Source organism: Pipistrellus hanaki (assembly GCF_964339955.1).
Source record: "Pipistrellus hanaki genome assembly, chromosome: 4".
Classification (NCBI taxonomy): Eukaryota; Metazoa; Chordata; class Mammalia; order Chiroptera; family Vespertilionidae; genus Pipistrellus; species Pipistrellus hanaki.
Window position 1 is genome coordinate 84752227 of NC_140506.1, and position 22644 is coordinate 84774870.

At 42.1% G+C, this 22644-nt stretch overlaps 1 protein-coding gene across 1 annotated transcript in view; it reads left to right on the plus strand.

Annotated features, from left to right (window-relative positions):
• Positions 1–20952, plus strand: part of GRIN2A (glutamate ionotropic receptor NMDA type subunit 2A) — a 361366-nt gene extending 340414 nt beyond the window's left edge. Inside the window, exons 13-14 of the mRNA XM_084881099.1 lie at positions 4188–4426; positions 10057–20952. Coding sequence (XP_084737225.1) covers positions 4188–4426; positions 10057–11844 — 2027 coding nt within the window. The 3' untranslated portion in view covers positions 11845–20952. The remainder of the gene's footprint in view (positions 1–4187; positions 4427–10056) is intronic.
• The last annotated feature ends 1692 nt before the right edge of the window (positions 20953–22644 follow it).

Sequence of the window (22644 nt, forward strand, 5' to 3'; positions counted from 1 at the left end):
ACTCCCTCAAGGAGATTACAATGTACTTGAGTAAATTAAAAACGAAATAAGAAAGTATTTGGACTGCAGTTCAGTACACACGTTGCAGAAGGCTGTGAGGCAAGAAATGAATGACTGGAAAGCGATTGGAACGGGCTGCACTTGGCATTGAGAACTGCATTTTGTTCTCCTTTCCAGATGTGGGTCTGGCTTACCTGGTGGACTTATTCTAAGAAAGAGGGGCTGTTTGGGTGGAGGGCAGGGGAAAGTCTTTATATTCACATTCTGAAAGGAATCAAGGCGATGCGTCTTATACCCAGACGGAGCCCGTTACAGGCGCACAAACCTGGCTGTCTGTGGGACAACACCAAAAGGAAAATGCGCTGGGAGTGCGACAGAACATGGTGAAAAGACCTATTTTTGTGTCCCCACAGACTCCAAAGTGTGGGAAGCCAGCGGCACACGGTATTTTTGAGGGGATGGCCTCAGAGTTTTTTGAGAAGGCGAAGCCCTACTGTAATTCTTGAACAAGGAGGTGGTGGCATTGAGTGGACAATGAGATAATGTGACAGGGTCTCCCATGACCTTTGCAACTCTGTGGAAGTATGGAGAGCTGCTGGGAGGAAAGGATTTGAAATCAGGATAGCACTTCCCATCCCTTCGCCTGCGCCACTGAGTAACCAGCACCCTTCCTTATGAAGCCTTTATAAAGATGCACATTTCCTATTTTCTCCTTCCATAAATACATATGCGGTTTAAATCCTGATTACAGAAGTTATACAAGCGTATGTGGTTGTGGTACAATGGAAAACCCAAGGCTCATGGGCCATTTCATGCTACAAACTCAGAACTCAGGATTACATGCAATTGCACATACACTCATTCACATACTCCTTAGGCGCCAGAAACAGAGGGGACTCAGATGTTCCCATGGCACTTTTTGGCTGAGGGGCGGCAGTTAAATGGAGACGGGCTTTGACAGCCACTTGGGGCCCTGGGACATGCAAGGGAGCAGAAAATGATATCACTGCATACGTCCGAGACCTCCAAGGAGTCAACGCATCTGTGAAAAGGAGATTAGAAAAAACTGTCCATCAAAGCAAAGCAAGTACAGGAAGGCTTGCCATCTGTTTGAAGCTCTGAGAAATTAACACCAAAATGAGTATGGAGGTCTAAATGTATACTACTTAAATGGTGTGGTAATTACAGTAAAAAAAAAAATAAATGCATACTAATGTTGGTGCATTGAAAGTCCCTGGACTATGATGGAAGCAAACCCAGAACCCAATGGCAGGAGTGCATCTGTAGCTCGGAAGCCCTCTGGGTGTAGGGGGAGAACAAATCTGCTGAAGATGAGCTCACAATCAAAAGTGACTAATGTCACAGGGAAGTAATCCACCATGTGACGCAGCAGACCCAACAGATAAGACGGGAACCTTAAGAACCAAGGGAGTGGGGAGGAAGCAGGGCAGAGAATAACCCAAAGGCTGTAGGGTTGAAATTATTAAATATAAAAGTTTTAAAAATAACAGAGGAGTAGGACATTACGATCAAAAGAACTGGCAGAACTTTTTTTTTTTAAAAAGCCAGATGAATGTCACAATTAAAATAGATGAAAATTAATACATAAAGCTAAATATTACTAATGAAGGAATAAATGAACTGGAAAATGTGCAAATCATCTAACACCAGGACAGAGAGATAAAGGGATGGGAACTATTCAAACAAAGTTAATAACCTGGAGGATAGGATAAGAAGGTCCAGAAGAGCTTAAACAAAATTGTCAACATGGAAAAAAGACAGGATTATCGTGTGTCATTAGAGAACTGTGTTACCTCTCACCGCACTCTTATTAGAATGGGTAACATACAAAGCGCTGAGAACATTTATCTGCACGAGTGAGGATGTGGAGCAACCCCATTCCCTGCTGGTGGGAACGCACAATGCCACGGCTGCTTCGGAAGGCAGTTTGGCTGTTTCCTACAAAGCTAAACATGCTAGCAGCCTCACCGTGCAATCTAGCGATATGCTCCTAGACATTTACCCAAATGCGCTGAAAACTTGCACCCACAGACAAAACCTGCACATGACGGCTTATAGCAGCTGTATTCATAACTGGCTAATCCAGGGAGCATCCAAGATGTCCATCAGCAGGTGAATGGACAAACAGACTATACATCTATGTGATGGACTATTATTCGGCAATAAAAAGAAGCAAGCTATCAAATTATTGAAAACACACAAAAGAACCTAAGTACATGCTGTTCAGTGAAAGAAGCTTGTCTGAAAAAGCTGCATACTCTGGTTCCAACCATATGATGTTCTGGAAAAGGCAAAACTAGAGAGACTGTTAACAGACCAGTGATCGCCGGGGTTGGGATGGAGGGAGGGAGAGATGAATAGTTGGAGCACTATGTGAAAATACACTATGGTACTGCAATGGTGGATGCTTAGCATTCGTAATCAGCAGCACCCACAGACCTACAAAGCAAAGAATGAACCACAATTTAAATTATGGACTTTAGTTAATAATAATGTATCAAGCTTTATTCATAAATTGTAAAAAAAAAAAAAATGCCACTTCCAGTGTCAGAAGTTAATGGGGTAAAGTGTGAGGAATGGGGGCTAGGAGTATGTGGAAACTGTACTTTCTACTCTAAACATGAAAGTCCATTAATTTTTTTTAAAGATAGGATGGCGAGAGTTAATATGCAAAGCAGCAATGAATGAGATTTTTCCAGAATTGAAGTTACGCTTCACCAGGTTGAAAAGCAGAGCAAATAAAACAAACCCACACCCAGATTCCACACCACAAAGTGAAATTCACAAAAGCAAGTAGAGAGAAAATAGAAATTACATAGCAAGTAATTATGAGCCGACTTCTAATAACAGCTGCCATCTAGATCGGAAGAAAACTCATAACATCTTCAAAAGGTCAAGAAACAATAACTGCCGACTTAGCTTTCTGTGTCCCATTGAATCAGTCAAGAGCTAGAACAAAGCTCCAGCGGTACACACTGATTCCCCAAAACATAAAACGGGAGCAATAGAGCAATATGAAAATAGTCATTTTATTAAGTTCTTCAAGAGGGGGCCAGTAATCAGGTGGACTGTTTCCTTTGTTTTGCTCTGCATGTCTCTTGTATCTTAGAGATCACACACACACACACACACACACACACACACACACACACACATACACACACACACACTTCTAGCTTCCATTTAGCATTATATGCAACCTCCTTGATTTTCACTGCGCTTGGAGGGTAGTGTGTAAAGGCTGAATCCTAGTCTAAGTGCCATAGTTGGGTGAATTGCTACAGTTAGTGTGATTGCTAGGCATTCAAATCAGAAAATTTCCTCCTAAGTGGCAACTGGATAGAAAGTACGTAAAAGGGAGACAAAATAGTGCTAAGCATGCCTATTACCTTATTTCCTTTGAAAACCCTACTCACTTCTTTAATTGCTTACTGGAGCCGGAGGTGTTTAATTTGCAAGGGGCCATTCAGAGCCGATTGGGATGCTTCCTTTCAATCAATGCTTTGAGGCCTAATGCATTGTTTGTGGGTGACCTTTTGGGATAATCCTGGATGTTCTTTTAAAGGAAGAGGAAGAAAAAAACTAATACATTTGAGGACGATGGTATGCCAGGCACTGAGCTGGGCATTTTCTGCACAACAGTACCTCAAAGGCTGCAATGTATGGGTTCCTGTGATTCAGGCACTACATTTTGTAATTTTATGTTTGTGAGTTCATTTGATCCTCACCACAAACCTGGGAAATATACCCATTTCACAGGCAAGATAACTGTAGCTCCAAAGTCACAGCTAGTTATGCCTGGACTGCAGGTCTTTCCACTATAGCTGGCTGCCGTTAGCCTGCTCCAGGATTGGGTATGTTTGGGGATAAGATAGAAAAAAATAGAATGGGCAGAACATAATGATAATGACATAAACAAACAAACAAAAAAGGGAACTGTGCCAAACTATACATTATCTCATTTCACCTTCCTACAACAGACAGTAAGTAGGTATTGTTATCATTACCTTCACTCAACAAGTGAGTGATGCAGACCAGGAAAGCTCAGTAATTTGTCTCCAGGTCACACAGCCACAGGTCATGCATGAGTATCCCACACCCAAAGATGCTTGCCCCAGAGTGCGTGCCCCCCTTCTCACTGCCTGTGGGCCGTGTCTTCCGTGCAGGTGAGATGGAGGAGCTGGAGACACTGTGGCTCACAGGGATCTGCCACCACGAGAAGAACGAGGTGATGAGCAGTCAGCTGGACATCGACAACATGGCAGGAGTGTTCTACATGTTGGCGGCCGCCATGGCCCTCAGCCTCATCACCTTCATCTGGGAGCATCTCTTCTACTGGAAGCTGCGCTTCTGTTTCACGGGCATTTGCTCGGACCGGCCGGGGCTGCTCTTCTCCATCAGCAGGGTGAGTACCCCTGGCGGCCACTTTCTTTTGCAGTAGCAGGTCCAGGGAAGCATCGGGAGTCCAGAGAATCAGGGGGTCTTGAATTCTTGCAGGAGGGGGTCTGAACCTTGGATGTTTATAAGCTGAGATTCGCAAACCCAGATGATTATAGAAGCCAGAAAGGAAGGGTGAATGGGTGAAGCAGACTGGGCACAAGAAAGGCAGCACCAATTATGTGAAAAATAGCTTCTGAACTTGAGTTTCTGAGTGAGGGGACAATGGAGGAACCCAGGACCTGTGACAACTCCATAATCCTCTCCATGCCGGGAGGGGGCAGTCCTCCTCAGTAGAGAATGGGAATGCAGAGCTAATATCATCAGGTCTTCTTATTTGTAAATGAGAAAGTAGTGGTCTGGTTTTGTATGAAACCTTTCTATTTTAAATATTAGTAACCAATTTCATTAAAAAACACACAAAAAACATCATGTGGGCCAAACAAAGCTGTCTATGGCCTCCATCATTAGCAGCCAGGCATGCTATACCACACTAGTTACGTCCCTATGCAGGATGTGACAGTGTGTGCATGCATTCCAACAGAACATGCATAACCTGCTCACACAGCCACACTTTGTGCACACACCCCAACAAAACATGGGAAAGCATGTGCTGGGCAGTAGTGTCTGTAATGAAACCAGACGTGAAGACCCATGAGAAAATGCACACACATCAAACAAGACAAAATACACATTCAACCCAACAGATACTACAGCACAAAGTACACAGGCTATGGGTGTTCGCATGTAATTCAAGAAAATCTCCTTTTATTCTGCATAACATGGTATGTGTATGTTGCCTTAGAAAGCACATGTGACATAGTAATTCACCAGTAATGATAACAATCATGGAAAATGCTTATATTTATGGAGCACATATATGTTCTAGGCATCTTATAAGAACCTTTTACCCTCTACCGCATGAAACACAAACCAACTCTATGAGGTAGGTACTGTAATTAGCTCCAGATTACAAATGGGGGAACTCAGAGTTATGAGTTTAGGGGACTTACCGAAGGACACACAGTTGTGGTGGAGCTATGGTTTGAATCTAAATAGTGTACCATACAGAGCTTGCACTCTTACACAAGCAACAGATAACAAACACAAGTGACACAAGAGATTTGATATGAATCATACTATACAATATACTAGTATATGTGTATGCAACTCATATAATCTGTTTGTATATTCAACATAATCTAATAATTTACTTGCATCATAATAAAAGCACATACATACATATTGTTTACTCATCCTCTAACATAGTATAACATTATCTGTCTACTAGAGGCCCGATGCATGAAATTTGTGCAAGGGGCTCAGCCCTTGCAGGCTCCCCTCCTCCTGCTTCGTCTGGAAGGTCCTTCGGCTATCCAGTCTAATTAGCATATTACACTTTTATTATTATAGATTTGGTATCAATCATCTATCTGTTCATCTATTTCTCCATGTATCCATCCATCCATCCATCCATCCATCCATCCATTCATCCATTCATCCACCTATTCATTCATTCATTCATTCATGTCTGTTCATCCATTCATCCACCCATCTATCCATCCATCCATTCAATCTATTTATCTCCTTATTTCTCCCATTTACTCTCCTTGGAAATTTTTTCACTCTGAAAGAGTTTTATGACTTTGGATTTGAAACATGGTGAAAAATATTTCTTAAAAACTTCTAATTTTGTATGCTAAGCTTATCAAGGAAACAAAATAATTGTTTAAAAATGAATTTTTGTATCCTTAGCATTTAGTGATTTAAAAAACTTTGGAGATTCAGAAGGTACACATTAACTTAGTGAGAAGGATTTCAATGGCAAAGTAAACTTGAGTTTGGTGCAAATACATATTTCTTAATTAGCTTGATGGCATCTAAACACACAGATTGCTTAAAAATAACAGCGTGCATGCATACAGCTAGGTGTGCCAACTTTAAGCTAATTCTCTCTGTCAGTTACTAACGACTTTCCATATCCAAAGATTCTGGGATTATTATGAGCAAAATGCAGACTGTTGCATTTACTTATAAATCCTGCTTGTGTTTGGAAGAGCATTTCCTCTGTCTGAGATACCATTAAGAAGCCAAGTTGATAGGATCATTATTATAAGAAATGAACTAAATCCCTCACTCCTGTTCTGAGCATCTTGAAGAATGGGAGTGTCGGGGAGGAGACAGAGCCCACAGGAGCAGCTGTTGTTGTGTTGTGCCTTCATGGGCTGGCAGAGCTGGAATTTGAACATCAGCCTCCCTTCCCTAAGCCAGAGTGCTTCCCATAGGAGCACTGAAGGCACTTGTGTGCACCCTTGAAACTCCCAGCCATCCTCACTCGTACCCTCAAAGGTTGCAGGGAGCCCTGCTTGAGCAACTACCCTCCCTCCTTCTCCCCAGAAAAGATTTGTCTTTTAAAATAAGCACAGTTTGATACGTGTGAATAGAAAGATCTCCTCCTTAATGTGATTTTCTCATTCCCAATTTACCTAATAAACCTCTCTCTCGTTTATTAGGGGAACTCAGAATGGGCTTAGCCCCCGATGCTGTGCCTAGAAGTGCTTCTGAGTTGCTAAAAGTGTTCTTCTTTTTCTGGCCAAGGGCCAGCATGCATTTTTTAAGCTGGTCTTATGTGCCTATGCACACACATGCTACCTTACATATATATTTACATACAGTGCAAAAAAATAAACAAAGACACCAAAGCAAAAATGTTTACACTGTGCACACACCATTATTTTCTGTTAAATAAAACCTGAAGTGGGGAATTCCAAAGCAAAGAGCCTACTTTCCTACAAATATAAGATCACAAGGACACAATGAATGATGCCTAGTGTGTAAATGAGAGCCTAGGCCATTGTCTCTAATCCTCAAAATATCATATGTGGTTGATTTGCTCACACCCATCCTATGAATGAAGAAACGGAGTCCCAACATGTTAGAATGGGGCCCTCCTGTTCACTTAAGTTTCCTTGAAACAACAGAGGTCTTCTCACTTCATCTCTCATGTCAGAAAAATAAGCATGAGAGAGGAACCTTTGCCTATGTGTTAGGGTTGGGTCTCCTGTTTCTGTCAGTGTCAGGCACCTTTTAATCTGAAATTCACTTCTACCCCAAGGCAGGGTTTCTGCACACAAGCTAAGTCTCTCCATCACCATTTCTCTTTATAGCATATTGATCAGCCAGACAATAGACATCAAGTTATTGCGACACACAGACACACACAGCCCTCTTTGTGGGCTTGTCCCTTGGGAAGCTCCTGGATAATTTGAACCAATACAAACCTGAGATCCGTGCATGTGTGGAGCTGCCCGGGGAGAAGGCCAAGCTCAAAGAAGCCGTTTATTTAACATTAGAACTGAGCTTCTCCCACTGCTGTGGCCTTTGTCTCCTACAACTTCCCCAACTGTGCTCTCTAGTCTGCAGGATGCCCTGACCGTTTGTTTTCTCTCTCTGCATTGCTTTCCCTCTCGTGTACAAAAAATATTTACTGTCACCAGCAAAAAGGACTGCCTCGGTTGTCTCCTGAGATGTAAGGAATGGGGGACATTACAAATCCAAGGACCAGGGAGAAGGAATCCAGACTCCTTTCCCCATGAGCTCAGATGGGGCAGCTGGAAACAGTGAAAAAAGCTGGCTCATCCACACCTGGGACCAATAGCCCTCTGTGGGTTCAAAAGGGCACCCTATTTCCACAATCTATAAAATACAGCCAGGACCTATGAATAACAGAGAGGAAAAAAGAGAGAACTCCGCAGGAAGGAAAGAAACGCCAGCCCAGGGATGTGGTTCCTGAGGAGGGGTTTGGCTGCTTGCCTAAGCTGGAGGCCACAGTGGCTTTGGAGAACAACCCTTTGGGAGCAAAGGGTAGCAGGCCTTGCTTTGGAGCTCTCACAGAATGGGCAGCGCATATTCATGCTGGTGTGAAAGGAGAGGTAGGGTGACACAAGAAGGGCAGATCAGGGGGAACAAAGCAGCTCAAACATTTGTAATAAGGAGGAGATAGAGGCTCCTGGCAGGCAAACAGGAAGCCACACAGGACACGGAGAAGGAGACTAAAGACAAGGCTGCAGGAAGATGGGGAAAGGGCGAGATGCCAGGGCCACACAGCCCAAGGTTGAGTGTCAGAGAAAGAGATGCTCAAATTGTACGTAGGCTTTTCTGTTGACCTCTCTTAGAAGGCTAGCATGGAAACTGTCTCCAGAAAATTACAAGAAAAATACAGCAGGCTCAAGGCTGTCACAGTTCCTTGAGCATCTCTGCGGGTTAAACTCATCCCCACCATGGGGAACTGATGGAGCTACTATTATCACAGTCCACAGTTAATCACATATACTTTTCACAAGTTCATGCCGAAGTCAGCAGCAGCTGCCGCATTCACTTTTACAAACCCCTCTCAGGCTGGCTCCTCATCAGTCTTGGGAGTACCATGTCAAATCCCGCAAGCTTGATCTAATTTTTCTTTTTAGGTATGACTGCCAAAACTTTGGAGCAGGAGTGGGGAAGAGGGGTCTGCAAAACACAATGTCACCGGTGCTCTCTTGCCTACTAATGCACATGAATTGAATTCTTCCTTTGTGTTACTATTAAGTAGAATTAAACAGCTATTTTTAAGAATGGAAGAAAGTGTAGCGGAAAACAAGAGACATATAGATGGACATGCCTATATTTGAGCTCCCCAGGAGTCTGTAAGTCACTCAGTCTCTACGTGGATTTAAATGCAGCACACTGTGTCATCAGGAATCTCCACTGTCCCTCGCAGCTAAATCCCAACACTACGTTTAGCAAATTCACACAAAAACAAACACATGAAGACTATATCAAGTGAGGTAAGAGAAAAGTTTGAGAGAGTGGCCCCAAAGGTTTGACCTACATCATATCTCTCTATCCCCTGGGTTCCACTTTTCTCTGTGGCAGCTTCACTCTCAGGATAATGTCCCCACATGGTGGCAAGACTAGTCCCCTACAAGTGCTACTTGTATCCTAGCATCTATGTCTATTCCTAAAAGAAATAAAATTAAAAAACCTATCTGATTCATCACACATAGATGTCATGCCTAACCTGAATCAGAAAGGATTTTCTGACTGACCTACGTGGGTCTCATGACTTGACTGATAGCTTCAGTGTGAGGGTACGTGTATAGTGTATAATAGGTTGTCCTTTTATGCCAATTTAGTTTGGTTGTCAATAGCTGATTCTCTGATCCAAATTCCAAAGATGATTCTGAGAAATTTTAATAAAAAAGCATGAGTTGGTGACCTGAGTATTGGCAGGGTTAATTAAATAGCCTTACATGTCAATTTGGAGGCACCGAGACCCTCATAGTTATATGAACATTCATTGATACCTTTTCTCAACCTTCATGTATGACTATTTGCAAAAAGTGTTTGGTAATCTTGAGCCAGAGAGAAAAGATAAGCCTGATACTTTGCCACTGGTCTCATCCATTTAGGAAACATTATCAGGCTTCGTATTGGATTTTGCTGTTTCTCCAGGGCTCTTACGAGAAGGAAATATCTGACCTTTGCAGATAGAGTTCAGGTGTGGAGTGGTTTCCTTTGCTTGCTGCTGCTGATGATGTGTTTTGTCACTTCCCACAGGGCATTTACAGCTGCATTCACGGGGTGCACATTGAAGAAAAAAAGAAGTCTCCAGACTTCAACCTGACTGGCTCACAGAGCAACATGCTAAAATTCCTTCGGTCGGCCAAAAACATGTCCAACATGAACTCCTCGAGAATAGATTCTCCCAAAAGAGCTGCCGACCTTATCCAAAGAGGTTCCCTGATCATGGACATGGTTTCAGATAAGGGAAACTTGATATATTCAGACAACAGGACCTTTCAGGGGAAAGACAGCATTTTTGGGGACAATATGAATGAACTCCAAACATTTGTGGCCAACAGGCACAAGGACAACCTCAATAACTATGTGTTCCAGGGTCAGCACCCTTTGACCCTCAATGAATCTAACCCTAACACAGTGGAGGTGGCCGTGAGCACAGAATCCAAAGGGAACTCCAGGCCCCGGCAGCTTTGGAAGAAATCCATGGACTCTCTACGCCAAGATTCAATGACCCAGAACCCAGTCTCCCAGAGGGAGGAGGGAACATTGGAGAATAGGACCCACTCCCTAAAGAGTCCCAGATACCTTCCAGAAGAGGTGGCCCACTCAGACATTTCAGAAACTTCGAGTCGGGCCACGTGCCACAGGGAACCTGACAATAATAAGAGCCACAAGACCAAGGACAACTTCAAAAGGTCTCTGGCCTCCAAGTATCCCAAGGACTGCAGCGAGGTCGAGCGCTCATACTTGAAAACCAAATCGAGCTCCCCCAGGGACAAGATCTACACCATTGATGGTGAGAAGGAGCCCAGTTTCCATCTAGATCCTCCCCAGTTTGTTGAAAACATATCACTTCCCGAAAACATGGACTTCCCAGATGCCTACCAGGACCACAGTGAGAACTTTCGCAAGGGGGACACTCTGCCCATGAACAGAAACCCTCTGCACAATGAAGATGGGCTTCCCAACAATGACCAGTATAAGCTCTACTCCAAGCACTTCACCTTGAAGGACAAGAGCTCCCCACTCAGCGAGGGCAGCGACCGCTACAGGCAGAACTCCACACACTGCAGAAGCTGCCTTTCCAACCTGCCCACCTATTCAGGCCATTTCACCATGAGGTCGCCCTTCAAGTGTGATGCCTGCCTACGGATGGGGAACCTCTACGACATTGATGAAGACCAGATGCTTCAGGAGACAGGGACTCCAGCCACCCAGGAGGAGGTCTACCAGCAGGACTGGGCACAGAACAACGCCCTCCAGTTCCAAAAGAACAAGCTGAGGATTAGCCGTCAGCATTCCTATGATAACATCCTCGACAAGCCTAGGGAGATAGACCTTAGCAGGCCCTCTCGGAGCATAAGCCTCAAGGACAGGGAACGGCTTCTGGAGGGAAATTTGTACGGGAGTCTTGTTAGTGTCCCCTCTAGCAAACTCTTGGGGAACAAAAGCTCCCTCTTCCCCCAGGGTCTGGAGGACAGCAAGCGGAGCAAGTCTCTCTTGCCAGACCACACCTCCAATAACCCTTTCCTCCACTCCTATGGGGATGACCAACGCTTAGTCATTGGGAGATGCCCCTCGGACTCCTTTAAACACTCGTTGCCATCCCAGACAATGAATGACAACTATCTTCGATCCTCCTTGAGGTCAACGGCATCGTACTGTTCCAGGGACAGTAGAGGCCACAGCGATGTGTATATTTCTGAGCATGTTATGCCTTATGCTGCAAATAAGAATAATACGTACTCTACCCCCAGGGTTTTGAATTCCTGCAGCAATAGACGTGTGTACAAGAAAATGCCTAGTATTGAATCTGATGTTTAAACCTTCCATTAATGTTTTAACTATAGGGAAACATACATAATGGCCAACATTCTGGAGAGGAAATGTTGGATGTGCAATAGTGCTCTGCAAAGAAGAAGAGGATTTAGGAAGGTATTTTATTTTTGTTGGTTCTTTTGCACATGGCTCCATGCCATAGTCTTCCACTCAAGGAATCTTGTGAGGTGTGTGCTGAGAATGGCAGATACCAGATAGGTGAGTCCTTAACCAAAAATAATAAATCAATGGGCAAGTCTTCTGGACATGCCCACTAGGTGTGTTGGCAATAATGATGCCTTGGATGCCAGTGGTGATGTTGTGATTTCCTATATTCCAAATTCCATTAAGCCTGTCCACCATGCAATTTTCTCATCATAAACACTTAACGGTTTCTCTAATACAGAATAAGCAATATGGTATGCATGTAAATCCGACACAGACCAAATAAAACAGTTAAGAATGCATCTGCACTGTAGCGAGATTGACATGTGCAAGAGATTAGGAAGTTTGGCTTTGTTACCATTTCAACTTTTTTGTCATTCCTTCCATCACAGTCCAGGCCCAACCCCCAGAACTCCAGGCTCCCCCAAAGAATAGCAAATCAGTGTGTTTTGTGCTAACTATGCTACCTTCATTATAGTCCATTTCCAAGACACATCTGGAGTAAAAGGCCAGAAGGGCTCTCAGGCAGAGAGCTATAAGATTCCTGGATGTCCATTTGTGTGTTTCACAGACGAGCTCTCATCCTTGGCTTCGCTGGTCTTGTTCAGGACTGCATAAATTAAGACGTTTATGTCTTCGATATCTAAGTGTGGATCTTCTGTCTATGACACAGTGGCCCTTATAGTTTATTCCGAAGACTCCTGTGTATGTAAGTTTGCATTTCCCCCCTTCTGGTGATGACTCAGGGCTGTATAGTATCCGTTATCCCTTTCCTTCCAGAGTAACCATAGCTCGTTCAGTCCCCAAACAGCCATGGTGGCTCTGATCAACTGTGTGTTGCTGTTTCCAGAGTTGTTAATGTGGTGGCAGGCACCAACAGCCATATGTGTGCTGTGATCTGTAAGAAGTACAATGCCATCTGTCTGCAGAAGGCTGGTGTGGTTTTAGGTTTATGTTTCTTACCATCATGGAATTCAGTTGGACACTCATTTCCACCCCAGCCTCCTCAAAGCAAAAGCCTTCAAAACATGTTGAGAGACACTCATGCATCTACCCTGAGCATCTTCCAAATTGTGGGTAAACATCAGTGGGACAAGCGAGTACTCTCTTCTGAAATATTCACCCTGAGGGAGGCTAACTGTTTCATTGGCACCAACAGAGACAGATGAAAAATTCCTCAAAGCATTTGTCATTTCTGAGTCCCCTCCGGTATCTCATTCTTAACCTATTCAAACCTGTGCATCTGTGTTATGAAATGATACTCATCTAACAGGATTGGGGGAGAAAAGGGAATCTTTATACCTGGGAAGCTCTTAGCGCCATACCTGGCACATGCAAAGTGCCTACATAAATAAATAAATAAAGACAGTTGTAATGTTATGATACTTTATCAGACCAGAATTTTAATATTTAAGGATTAAATATTATAAAGTCCACTAACAATAGTAAACATTTTATACAGTTTTAATCTAATAATTAGTGTATTTTAAATACATTAATATCTCTGAAATATTGGAAGAACTAGCCATCAGTTTTTTTCAGAGTCTGTTTTGGCAACATGCTGCAGAAACCCTAAGCTACTGTAGACTAGCTTGACGGTTGTTACCTTCTGCATGTTGCTTTGGGTTCTTGGAAAAGGGGACAGAGTGGCAGGTTGAAACGTTATCCTGTTTCTTTTATGCATGGTGTGTTCTGTTTTTAGGTAGTGTTTTCCCATGAGTGGGCAGGTGCCAGAAATAATTCTCTTGGAGCTTGAGAATTCACTGAATGACTCCATCTTTGGGAAAGTGTACCCAATTTACAGTATTTCTAGAATGATGAAAGCTGGTTGGAATAAATTTCAGTCAGCAGTAGAGAGTCTGTGGAAGCAATGGGTGAGGAAGGTGTCCCATCAACCTAGAGGTAGAAAGAATGAAAGAAAGAAAGGGCTGACTAGACGCTGATGTCAAATGCACTTGGTCACTGTATTTTATTTTATGGATGTTGCACCTTTGCTGCCCCTAGACCCAACAATGGAAGAATGTATACCGAAGGACCTTGAATAGTTAATCCGATTTCTAATCTTAGGCCTACCATTGATTGTCTTGTAGAACATTCTGCCTTTGCCCTTCCATTGCATTCCAGACCTATCTTCCCCCAGCCAGGATTTCCCCACAAATTTGTCATGTATTTGCATGACATGAATTAAAAAGTCTCCTCAGAATACAGAAAAGTGGTATGTCATTTACCTAAAGAGGCTTTGTCTTCCTCCAGTGTCCTCAAAACGCTTGGGGCTGCCACTGTGATGGAGACCTCTAGGGGGAGTACAAATTACACATGGAGTGATTCCCTGGCCCCCAAAGCCTTCTAATAACAGCATTATTTCTGCTGTTAATCCCATCCCTCTCTGGATAAGAAACTGAAAGTGTGGCTTTTGGAAGAACCAACAGCTGTGTGCTGGAAAAAATATGCCTCCTTTCATACCCAAACTTTCCCTAAAAAAGAGTCAAAATTGGATACTATATAATAAATACCTAATTTCCCTCCTCTACTAATTCACTGACACTTAATTGGGATGATCCCAAACATAATAAAATTGACCGTGGATCAGATGGTCAATTTTTAAGTGACAGGTGAGGAGCTATTCACAGGTAAGCAACGTCCAGTCAGTTTTTTGGAAAAAGAATCCTATATAATAAAAGCCTAGGTGGTGTCACGCCCTTGTACAATGTTACCACAAGATGGCTAGCCGGGGAGGGCAGTTGTGGGTGATTAGGCCAGCAGGGGAGGGCAGTAGGGGGCAAACGGGCCTGCAGGGGAGGACAGTTGGGTGTGACCAGATGGACAGGAGAGGGCAGTTGGGGGTGATCGGGCTGGCAGGTGAGCAGTTAGGGGGCAATCAGGCAGGCACATAGGCAAGCAGTTAGAAGCTAGCAGCCCCAGATTGTGAGAAGGATGTCCGATTGCTGGTTTAGGCCCGATCCCACAGGAGTCCTAGATTCAAGAGGGTGTAGGCTGGCTGAGGGACACTTCCCACCTCATGCATAGATTTCATGCACCAGGCCTCTAGTATCAGAATATAATACCCAACTTTAAATGATACCTACAGTATAGGAGGTGACAAGAATGAAATAGGAAGCCATGAACTTAGGCATTCATCCCCAAGGGTTCTGTGCTCTTAGATTTGTTGATGCCAAGGAGCCAGAATTTCTGAACCCAATTTTGTGCCCGAGTTTCATCTGGCTGCAGTCAGAGCTGGCATCATAATGATGTTTCATTAACTCTGCATGATTTTCTCCACTTGAGAGAATCCAACTGTTACACCTGCACACAAATACTCATATTCCTGCCCACATGCAACCAACTTAAAATATTCTGTGTTAGGAAGAGGGTCTTCTAGTCTAGGGCATGAGTTCTGCTCTGGGTAACATGTGCACATCTGAAAAATTGTGCTCCTTATTCTCACACATCGGGGTTCTTAGGTCACTTCCGATTTCAATGCTCCTAGAAGACAAATCCCTGATTGGTCTGTTTTCCTGCTAGTGGGGCTTCCATGAGAGGTGTGAGATCATAATCTCCCCACACATTGCATCCTATGCAAATCTCACTGTAGGATTTTAGCCAGCACTATGACTGAGTGTCTCATGGTTTTCTCCTAAACCCTGTTTCAGAGGGTGCCTGAGAAGGTTTCATACTTAGCTTTTCTGATGAAAGCATTAAAATTCACCCATTGCAGCAAAATCAGTCAAATCAATTCATGCTTCTTTAAAAAAAAAAATTACACCTTGTTTACAAATGAAATAGCTTTACTTAAGTGGGACTCTAGCCAAGGCAGCTAATTAGTAAAAAGATCCACACGGCCACCATACAGTTGCACACTGTTTACTCTATTTGACATTTCTACCGCTGATGTGTATTTAATATTCTGCATCCTCCTCAGGAAATGACAAATGCTCTGAATTCTTTGCAAATAGAATTGCTAATGAAAAAGAAAAAAAAAAAGTTGGTGTTAATTAAATGGTGATTAAAAATTTATCTCCTTTAAACCTAAAAAGTGCAGCTGTAATAATCAGTTGTCATATAAATAAATACCTTACACTGAAATCCCTTGCAGTTTGAGACCTAAATAAATACTAATTGGAGAAACCTAAATGTCTTTCAGAAGAGCTGAATGTATTTGTTAACTGGATGCACATCCCGTGCTGTTTCTTTGTGCATTGCTGTCGTACACGAGGCCTTGGAAAGGGGGCATGAGCTGTCTCTGCGAGAGAGCCTGTGTGTATTACCCATGGCTATAGCAGACGTAATTGGACTTCTAGGTAAAAACACAAGACAAAACTGAGTAGGTGGAAACTAACCTCATTGGTTGATATTTACTATGGGCTAGGGGTTCTCTATAAAGACAATTTCCACTCCAAAAGCAATGTTTATATTCACTTGAGACAAAATGAGACATTTCGGGATACCCCATCTTCTTTTGGTGAACAGGGTTGAAAGTGCATAATGAGAGGTTAAGTGAGGTTTATACTTGAAAAGTTTTTCCAATATGCAGTTGCCCTGTACCCTTTTTCTCCCTTTTCATTGTACTGTGTTCATACCTAATTGTACCAGATGAGGCCAGCTTGTCACTTGATGGGGATCAGAGATGATCAAATGCACTTATCTTGTGAATACAAATGCTTGTGTACACATGTATATACTATACATGCTTGATTTCTATAATTCACACGTAAGTGTATTATCCAAATAAAATTGTACATACTGTAAAGTTTATGTTAACAATTCAATGGTGATGATGATATTAACACATGGAAAACCCATTCTGGTTATTGATGGGATCATGTTTATATAGAGAGGGGACTATTTTTTTTTTTAATCTCAGTTCTAGGGAGGGTGGCAGAGCCAAGTGGGATTTGGATGCTGGTGTTCTTGTCCCCTTCTTTAAAAATGTATCCGGAGTTAGGGATATGGAATATATTCTGCTCACATTTGCTTCTGAAGACAATGCTGATAATGACATGAATGTGATTTCTGTAAAGTCATCAGAGAGCATTTTTTCTGTTAAATTCTTTATTCCCTTCCCCCATCTGAACTCTTTCTGTGGCCAGAACTACTCTCAGTAGAGTATCAGCTAAACGTGCCTGCCCAGAAGGGTCTTAGAAAACATAACTTAAAGAAGTCACCAAGATTTTAGGCAAGGGGATGGGAGATGAGAAAGCTAAGAGGAAATGAAGTTCCCAAGGAGACAGTCATCTATAGGATTGTCATGTTGACAGTATCAGAGCCAAGTCTAGGACCCAAGACTTCATGGCCCAGTTCCCAGCTTGATCCTCTTGATCAACTGATTCATTTCTAGTTTTTTTCTTGAGGGCTCTCCTGAGTACCTGTGGGATAAGAGCCAGAGAACCTTATAGAACTGACCCATCTTTCTTTGCCTCTTGCCTTATACCCACCCAAACATCCCTCTTTGAATTTTAGTTTGCCTCAGAGTCCTGGAAAAGAGAATATTTTGTTTCAGGCACCTTTTCCCTGGGCAGAGTCAATGAAGGATATAGTTTAAAACCTCAAACCAAAGATGAGAGCTGGCAGTGATCACTGAGATGATAGAGTTCTCTTTCTTATGGGCCAAGGGTGAGCAAAGGTCACGGATCAGCTGATAGCACTTGACTGACACTGATCAGCTTATGGCACTTGACTGAGTGTCTAATCATTCTTTAGGGCCAATTTGGGATTGAGGAGCAATAAAGGAAATGAGTCTTTTCTCATAGTAGCTTATGGTCTAGAGAAATTCAGTTTCTTAATACAAAAGATAACCAAGGACCCATGAAATGCAAACACAGAGCCGATGTAGAAACTAGAAATGATACATAAAATTCTGGCCAGGAAATAAAAATGTATCTGATTCCATGATCAAACAAACAATAAAGCTCTCCCCTAGATCTGTAAGTAACTTTGGAGGATACAGTTTGTGCTCCTATAGATGCCTTGATTACTTTAATCTTTAGAGATAGAAACCTGAGGGCATCTAACCAGGCGAATAAACTTGCCCTTCCACATTTTGCACAGCCCGGATTCCACTCAGTTCTCCAGCTCTTGCCAAATCATGCCTCCTTCCAGCTCTGCTTTATGTCATGTGCTTCAAGGAAAGGTTGAAAAAAAATTCTCAAAGGATTAAAAAATAGACCATGATGTAAAGAGACTATTTCCTGAAAGCTTTCTTCTCTGGTTTTGTTTTTGACTTGTGAAAAATATTTTTGATAGTTCAGGGTATAAACGTATCAGGGAAAGGAGTAGGGAGAATTCCTTGTGAGTCCCAAGTGCCTACTGTTTTGGCTGGTGAAACAGAACACACCAGGTGCCCTCGAGAGAAAACGGGGCAAGGAAATTTCAGGAAAATGGTGGGTGGATATGGATCTTTTTTTTTTCCCCCCTCTGTCCATCCTATTCTTGAATTACTAGAATGTTAGATTCTTTGCTTATCCCAAGTACATGCCTTGAGTCAGAAGTTGAATTTGAAAAGATTAAAATATATCTATATTGAGTACAGACAATATTCCAGGCATATCCTAGAATGTGTTTCTCAAAAGAACCTTAGGGAGACACCTGGTTGCTCCCATTTTACAGGTAAGGAAACCAAGGCTCAGGGCAAGCTCAGCCTCATCCATAACAAAAGCTTGCTCACAAATCCTAATGTTAGGCATATTCTTGAAGTGCCTGATCTCCTCCAGAGAGGTCAGAATAGAAGTCAGAAAGAGATATGCTGTTCAGAGGTCCCCACAGCTCTCTCTTGAGTTTTAGCCTCTGTGGTGGGGACGTTAGTTAGTGTCTACCCCTCATCATCTGGTTTGGGGTGCATTGAGAACTCCTGGGGATCTCAAATCTGTTCTCAGTCCCTTCTGAGACTTGAATGCCATTTGTGTCTCTCCCTTGTATGCTTGTGCTTAACATTTACTTTTCTGGTTCCTGGAGAGTTATTTTCTCTACTTAGCATGTGCCTAATCTTAAATATCCCCTTCCTTTTTTTTTTTTCTCAGTAGACATCAGGGCTAATTCCATTAAACATATGCAAATAGTATGTTTTCAGGTGTGTGGGCACACACCTAATGCACATGCACACATGCTGCCTTGTGACCCCCATTAAAGCTCTCATAACTAAACGTTTTGACACATTTTCAAAAAGGCCATATTATTTACAAGTAGACTGGCCCTTCTGTTTCATCTAGATGTTTGATTATTTTCACCAAGCAGACAGAATTAGGTTTGAGGTGTGACAGAGAATAGTAAATAGAGTTTTGCATAAATGATTAAAAGCTTGGTGGTCAAAATGACTGAGGGCCAACCAGTAAAACTGTCTTTCCTTCTTGGTCTGTTTACCCCGCCCCCCCCCAAAAAAAAAAAAATCTTAGAGTTACTTTCCTGGTAACTGGCATTACGATAACTATTGAATTGGTGAATGTCTATTCAGTTTGTCTCTTTAAAGAGTGTTGACTAAGAATATTTTCACTAGGCATTCTAGGAGTCCCGGATATATAGTGTTTAAGTATTGTGTAGGCAATGACACTGAGCCCATTCATTCTTTTTTTTTTTTTTTTTTTTTGCACTCCCTTCCCATGTTTCCAGCCACACTTGTTTCTCCTGGCACTTTCATTTACTTTGAGGGGCAGCATACTGGGTCCATTTTTAGATGAGAAAATTGATCTGAGATATGAAGGAATATTTTTCTAGAAGGTTCTGTGAATCAATCCTTCTGGATGGTCAGTTAACCTAATGTAAGCACCCTTGTCCTCATCCCTGAGAATTCTCTAGCTGTTTCAAGCTGGCAGTAAAAAGTCTCTTAGGACAGAAAGGTTATTAATATTATTTAATAGTTATTTGGAGATCCTGCAGTTGTGCCTACAATGCAAGACCACATCCTCCTAGGGATGTTGAGCTGTGTAGAATCCAGTACACTCAAAAGAACAATTTGGCCAGTGATATATCTTCACTGGTGCTGTATATCAAAGCACACAACTCTCCAGGGAGCAGAGACCAAATTGTTTAAAATGGAATCATTTCTTAGATTAAATTCCTCAAATAAGATGTCAGCAGTATGCAGAAACAAGCAGGAGGCTATCACTCATAAATCTCTCTTATGTACTATATCCATGAAACAGTGTCTTTGCACTGTTGCAGTACCAAAACATTCCTCATTAGCCATAACCCTGGGTCATAACCTCTTCCACTTAATTGTCCCTCACACCTTTGGGAAGGATTTAAGATGAGCCATCGAAAGGATATTAACATAACACGTAACCAATACCACAGCTGCCTTTTAAATTAATAAGGTTAATGGTTCTCTGGCAAACAAAAGTTTGTCTTTGGCATTTTAAATACTTCTCATTGATCTGACATTTTGCTGTTTTAAGCTTGTAAAGGGCTCAAATCAAAGACTATTGATAGCTGAACAAATAGTGAAGGTCCAGATTTGGTCAGTTTTTCCATGGAAAACAATTTTAGCATTTTGAATTCAATTAGCCATCTGAGACATTGAATTGTTTCTATTCTCAGTTAAGCTGATGCAAATGAAAAGTATTGACTTTTAGCCCTTTAAAAAAATCATACGTTTATTAAGTTTCTAGCTCTGAGGCCATGACCATGAAGGACATATTTAGAAATGAAAGCTTCAGACAACTATTTGGGATGAAATTCTGATGGATTTTGGGAAGATGAGCATGACACTTGTAACTTTCATATTTCCCAAATTTGGGGGAAAGGATGTCAATTGCCTTTTTTTTTTTCAAATAAGAGATAAGATCAAGAATAACATTTTAACGGAAAATTTAATAAATTCCTTGATATAACTAATTACATGGCCAGATATGGCTCAGACACCTTCCAAGCCTGAGAGTCACCAAAGATTTATCAGTTGTTTTTAACTATGTTCATCCCCCTGCTAATCTTGTTCATCCCCCTGCTAAAACAAAGAGAAAAGCATTCACTTGCCAAATTATTTAGTCAGGACAATTCAATGCTGATATCAGGAAGGAATGTGTGTGTGTAAGTGTTTACGCATTTATTATGTATTTCAAGTTGAATATTCAGAAAGAATTTGGTGAGTTAATTTGGTGGCTTGAATGAGAAGTAGATCACTAAAATAACAAATAATGGCCTTTTAGGCAGAAACATTGGGTAAACTATTCATTGTTCACTCATGTTAGAAGACATACTGCATAAGACACAAGCTGTTCATTAGACACAAGAGAGAAATTGAATGGTGCACCTTTGAAGGTCCATATATGAGTCTATTTTAACCCAACATGCATGGAATTGAGCTCCATAGAGAGGGTTTCCACTCAGCCACATTCAATCACAGTCCAAACCCCACATCAGAACTGGCTCGTTCTCTTGTATGGCGGAGCCCAAAGCAAGCTGTGTGCTCTACTCAGTTGTTTCCATTTGGGAATAGATGTTCATGTATCAATCACAGCAGCTTATACCTGTCATATTTTAATCCACTGCATGAGGAAGTGCTACTAACTGTATTAAATATTTCCCAGCATAGCTACTAAATTACACGTTTGCTTAACACCTTTCTACGATAGAGGAAGTATATACGTACTATGGTTGTCTTCTTGTAGTTATGTCTTTTATTTTTGTTCAATGTGTTACAACTGTTTTAAGGAATGGGGTTTGAAATGTGTGTGCAAACTGATCTGTAAATAACTCCCAAGGCAATGAAAGTGCCCGGTCCTATGGTGTAAAAATGTAAATACAGGAAAATTTCATTTTTCTAATAAAGATAATTTCTGCCGATTGATATGAAAATGAGAAACGGAGTTGTGGTCTTTGTTGTCCTCGTTGCTGCCATGGTGGGCATCACTGATATTGCAGGCAGGCTTATTATTATTATGAAGGAGAAGTAGCTTGATTTCCTGCTTTTGTGCACTGGAGGGGTATAGGAGGAAGTGTGGAATTGGGAAGGATCCATGGTTTGGCTTCAGGATTTTAGCTGCATTCTTTGCTACCATCCCTTATCAGGGCCTCATCTTCCTGTGCAGGTCCCATACTTGCAGACTTGACTCTGGATAAAGGTGAACTTTGCCAACCTGTGAATTGTGGGGGAAAGCAATGGTTAAAGACTTCTCCTTTTTGTGTTCCAGGAAATAGTGTGTACTGAAAAAAACAAACAAACAAACAAAAAACCACCCTTCATTACGTGACTTATATGCGACTCATGGATGCCCCTCTTGTTTACATAGACCCCTCTTAAATCCCCTTTCTTTGCTTCACAAAGGATTCGCTGAGCTTCTTGGCCCCACAGATTATTGGAAACAGAATCTTTGTTGACTGGACTTTGGTTAAGCTTCTGTCCTTCTCCTGGGTCTCTGACTTTGGCCCACCTTTAGCCTTAGCAGGCACACAACCTCTCCTTAACAGCCCCTCCTGGGAATGGGCAGGCTTCAGAGTCTCAGATCTGCTGTCAAATCATGCTACTCCCATTCATCTCACTTCCTCACATCCTGATCTTTCTATCCGTTTGCTCCTTCCTATAAAAGAAAAAAACTTCTCGCCTAACCCTTAATCCGCTTGCAGATCTATGTTCAGAGTATTCTCCCTTTTCCAATAGTCTTCCTCCCTTATTGCGATAGCACCTTTCTCCTCACTTGAGGTAATTTTTCTGAA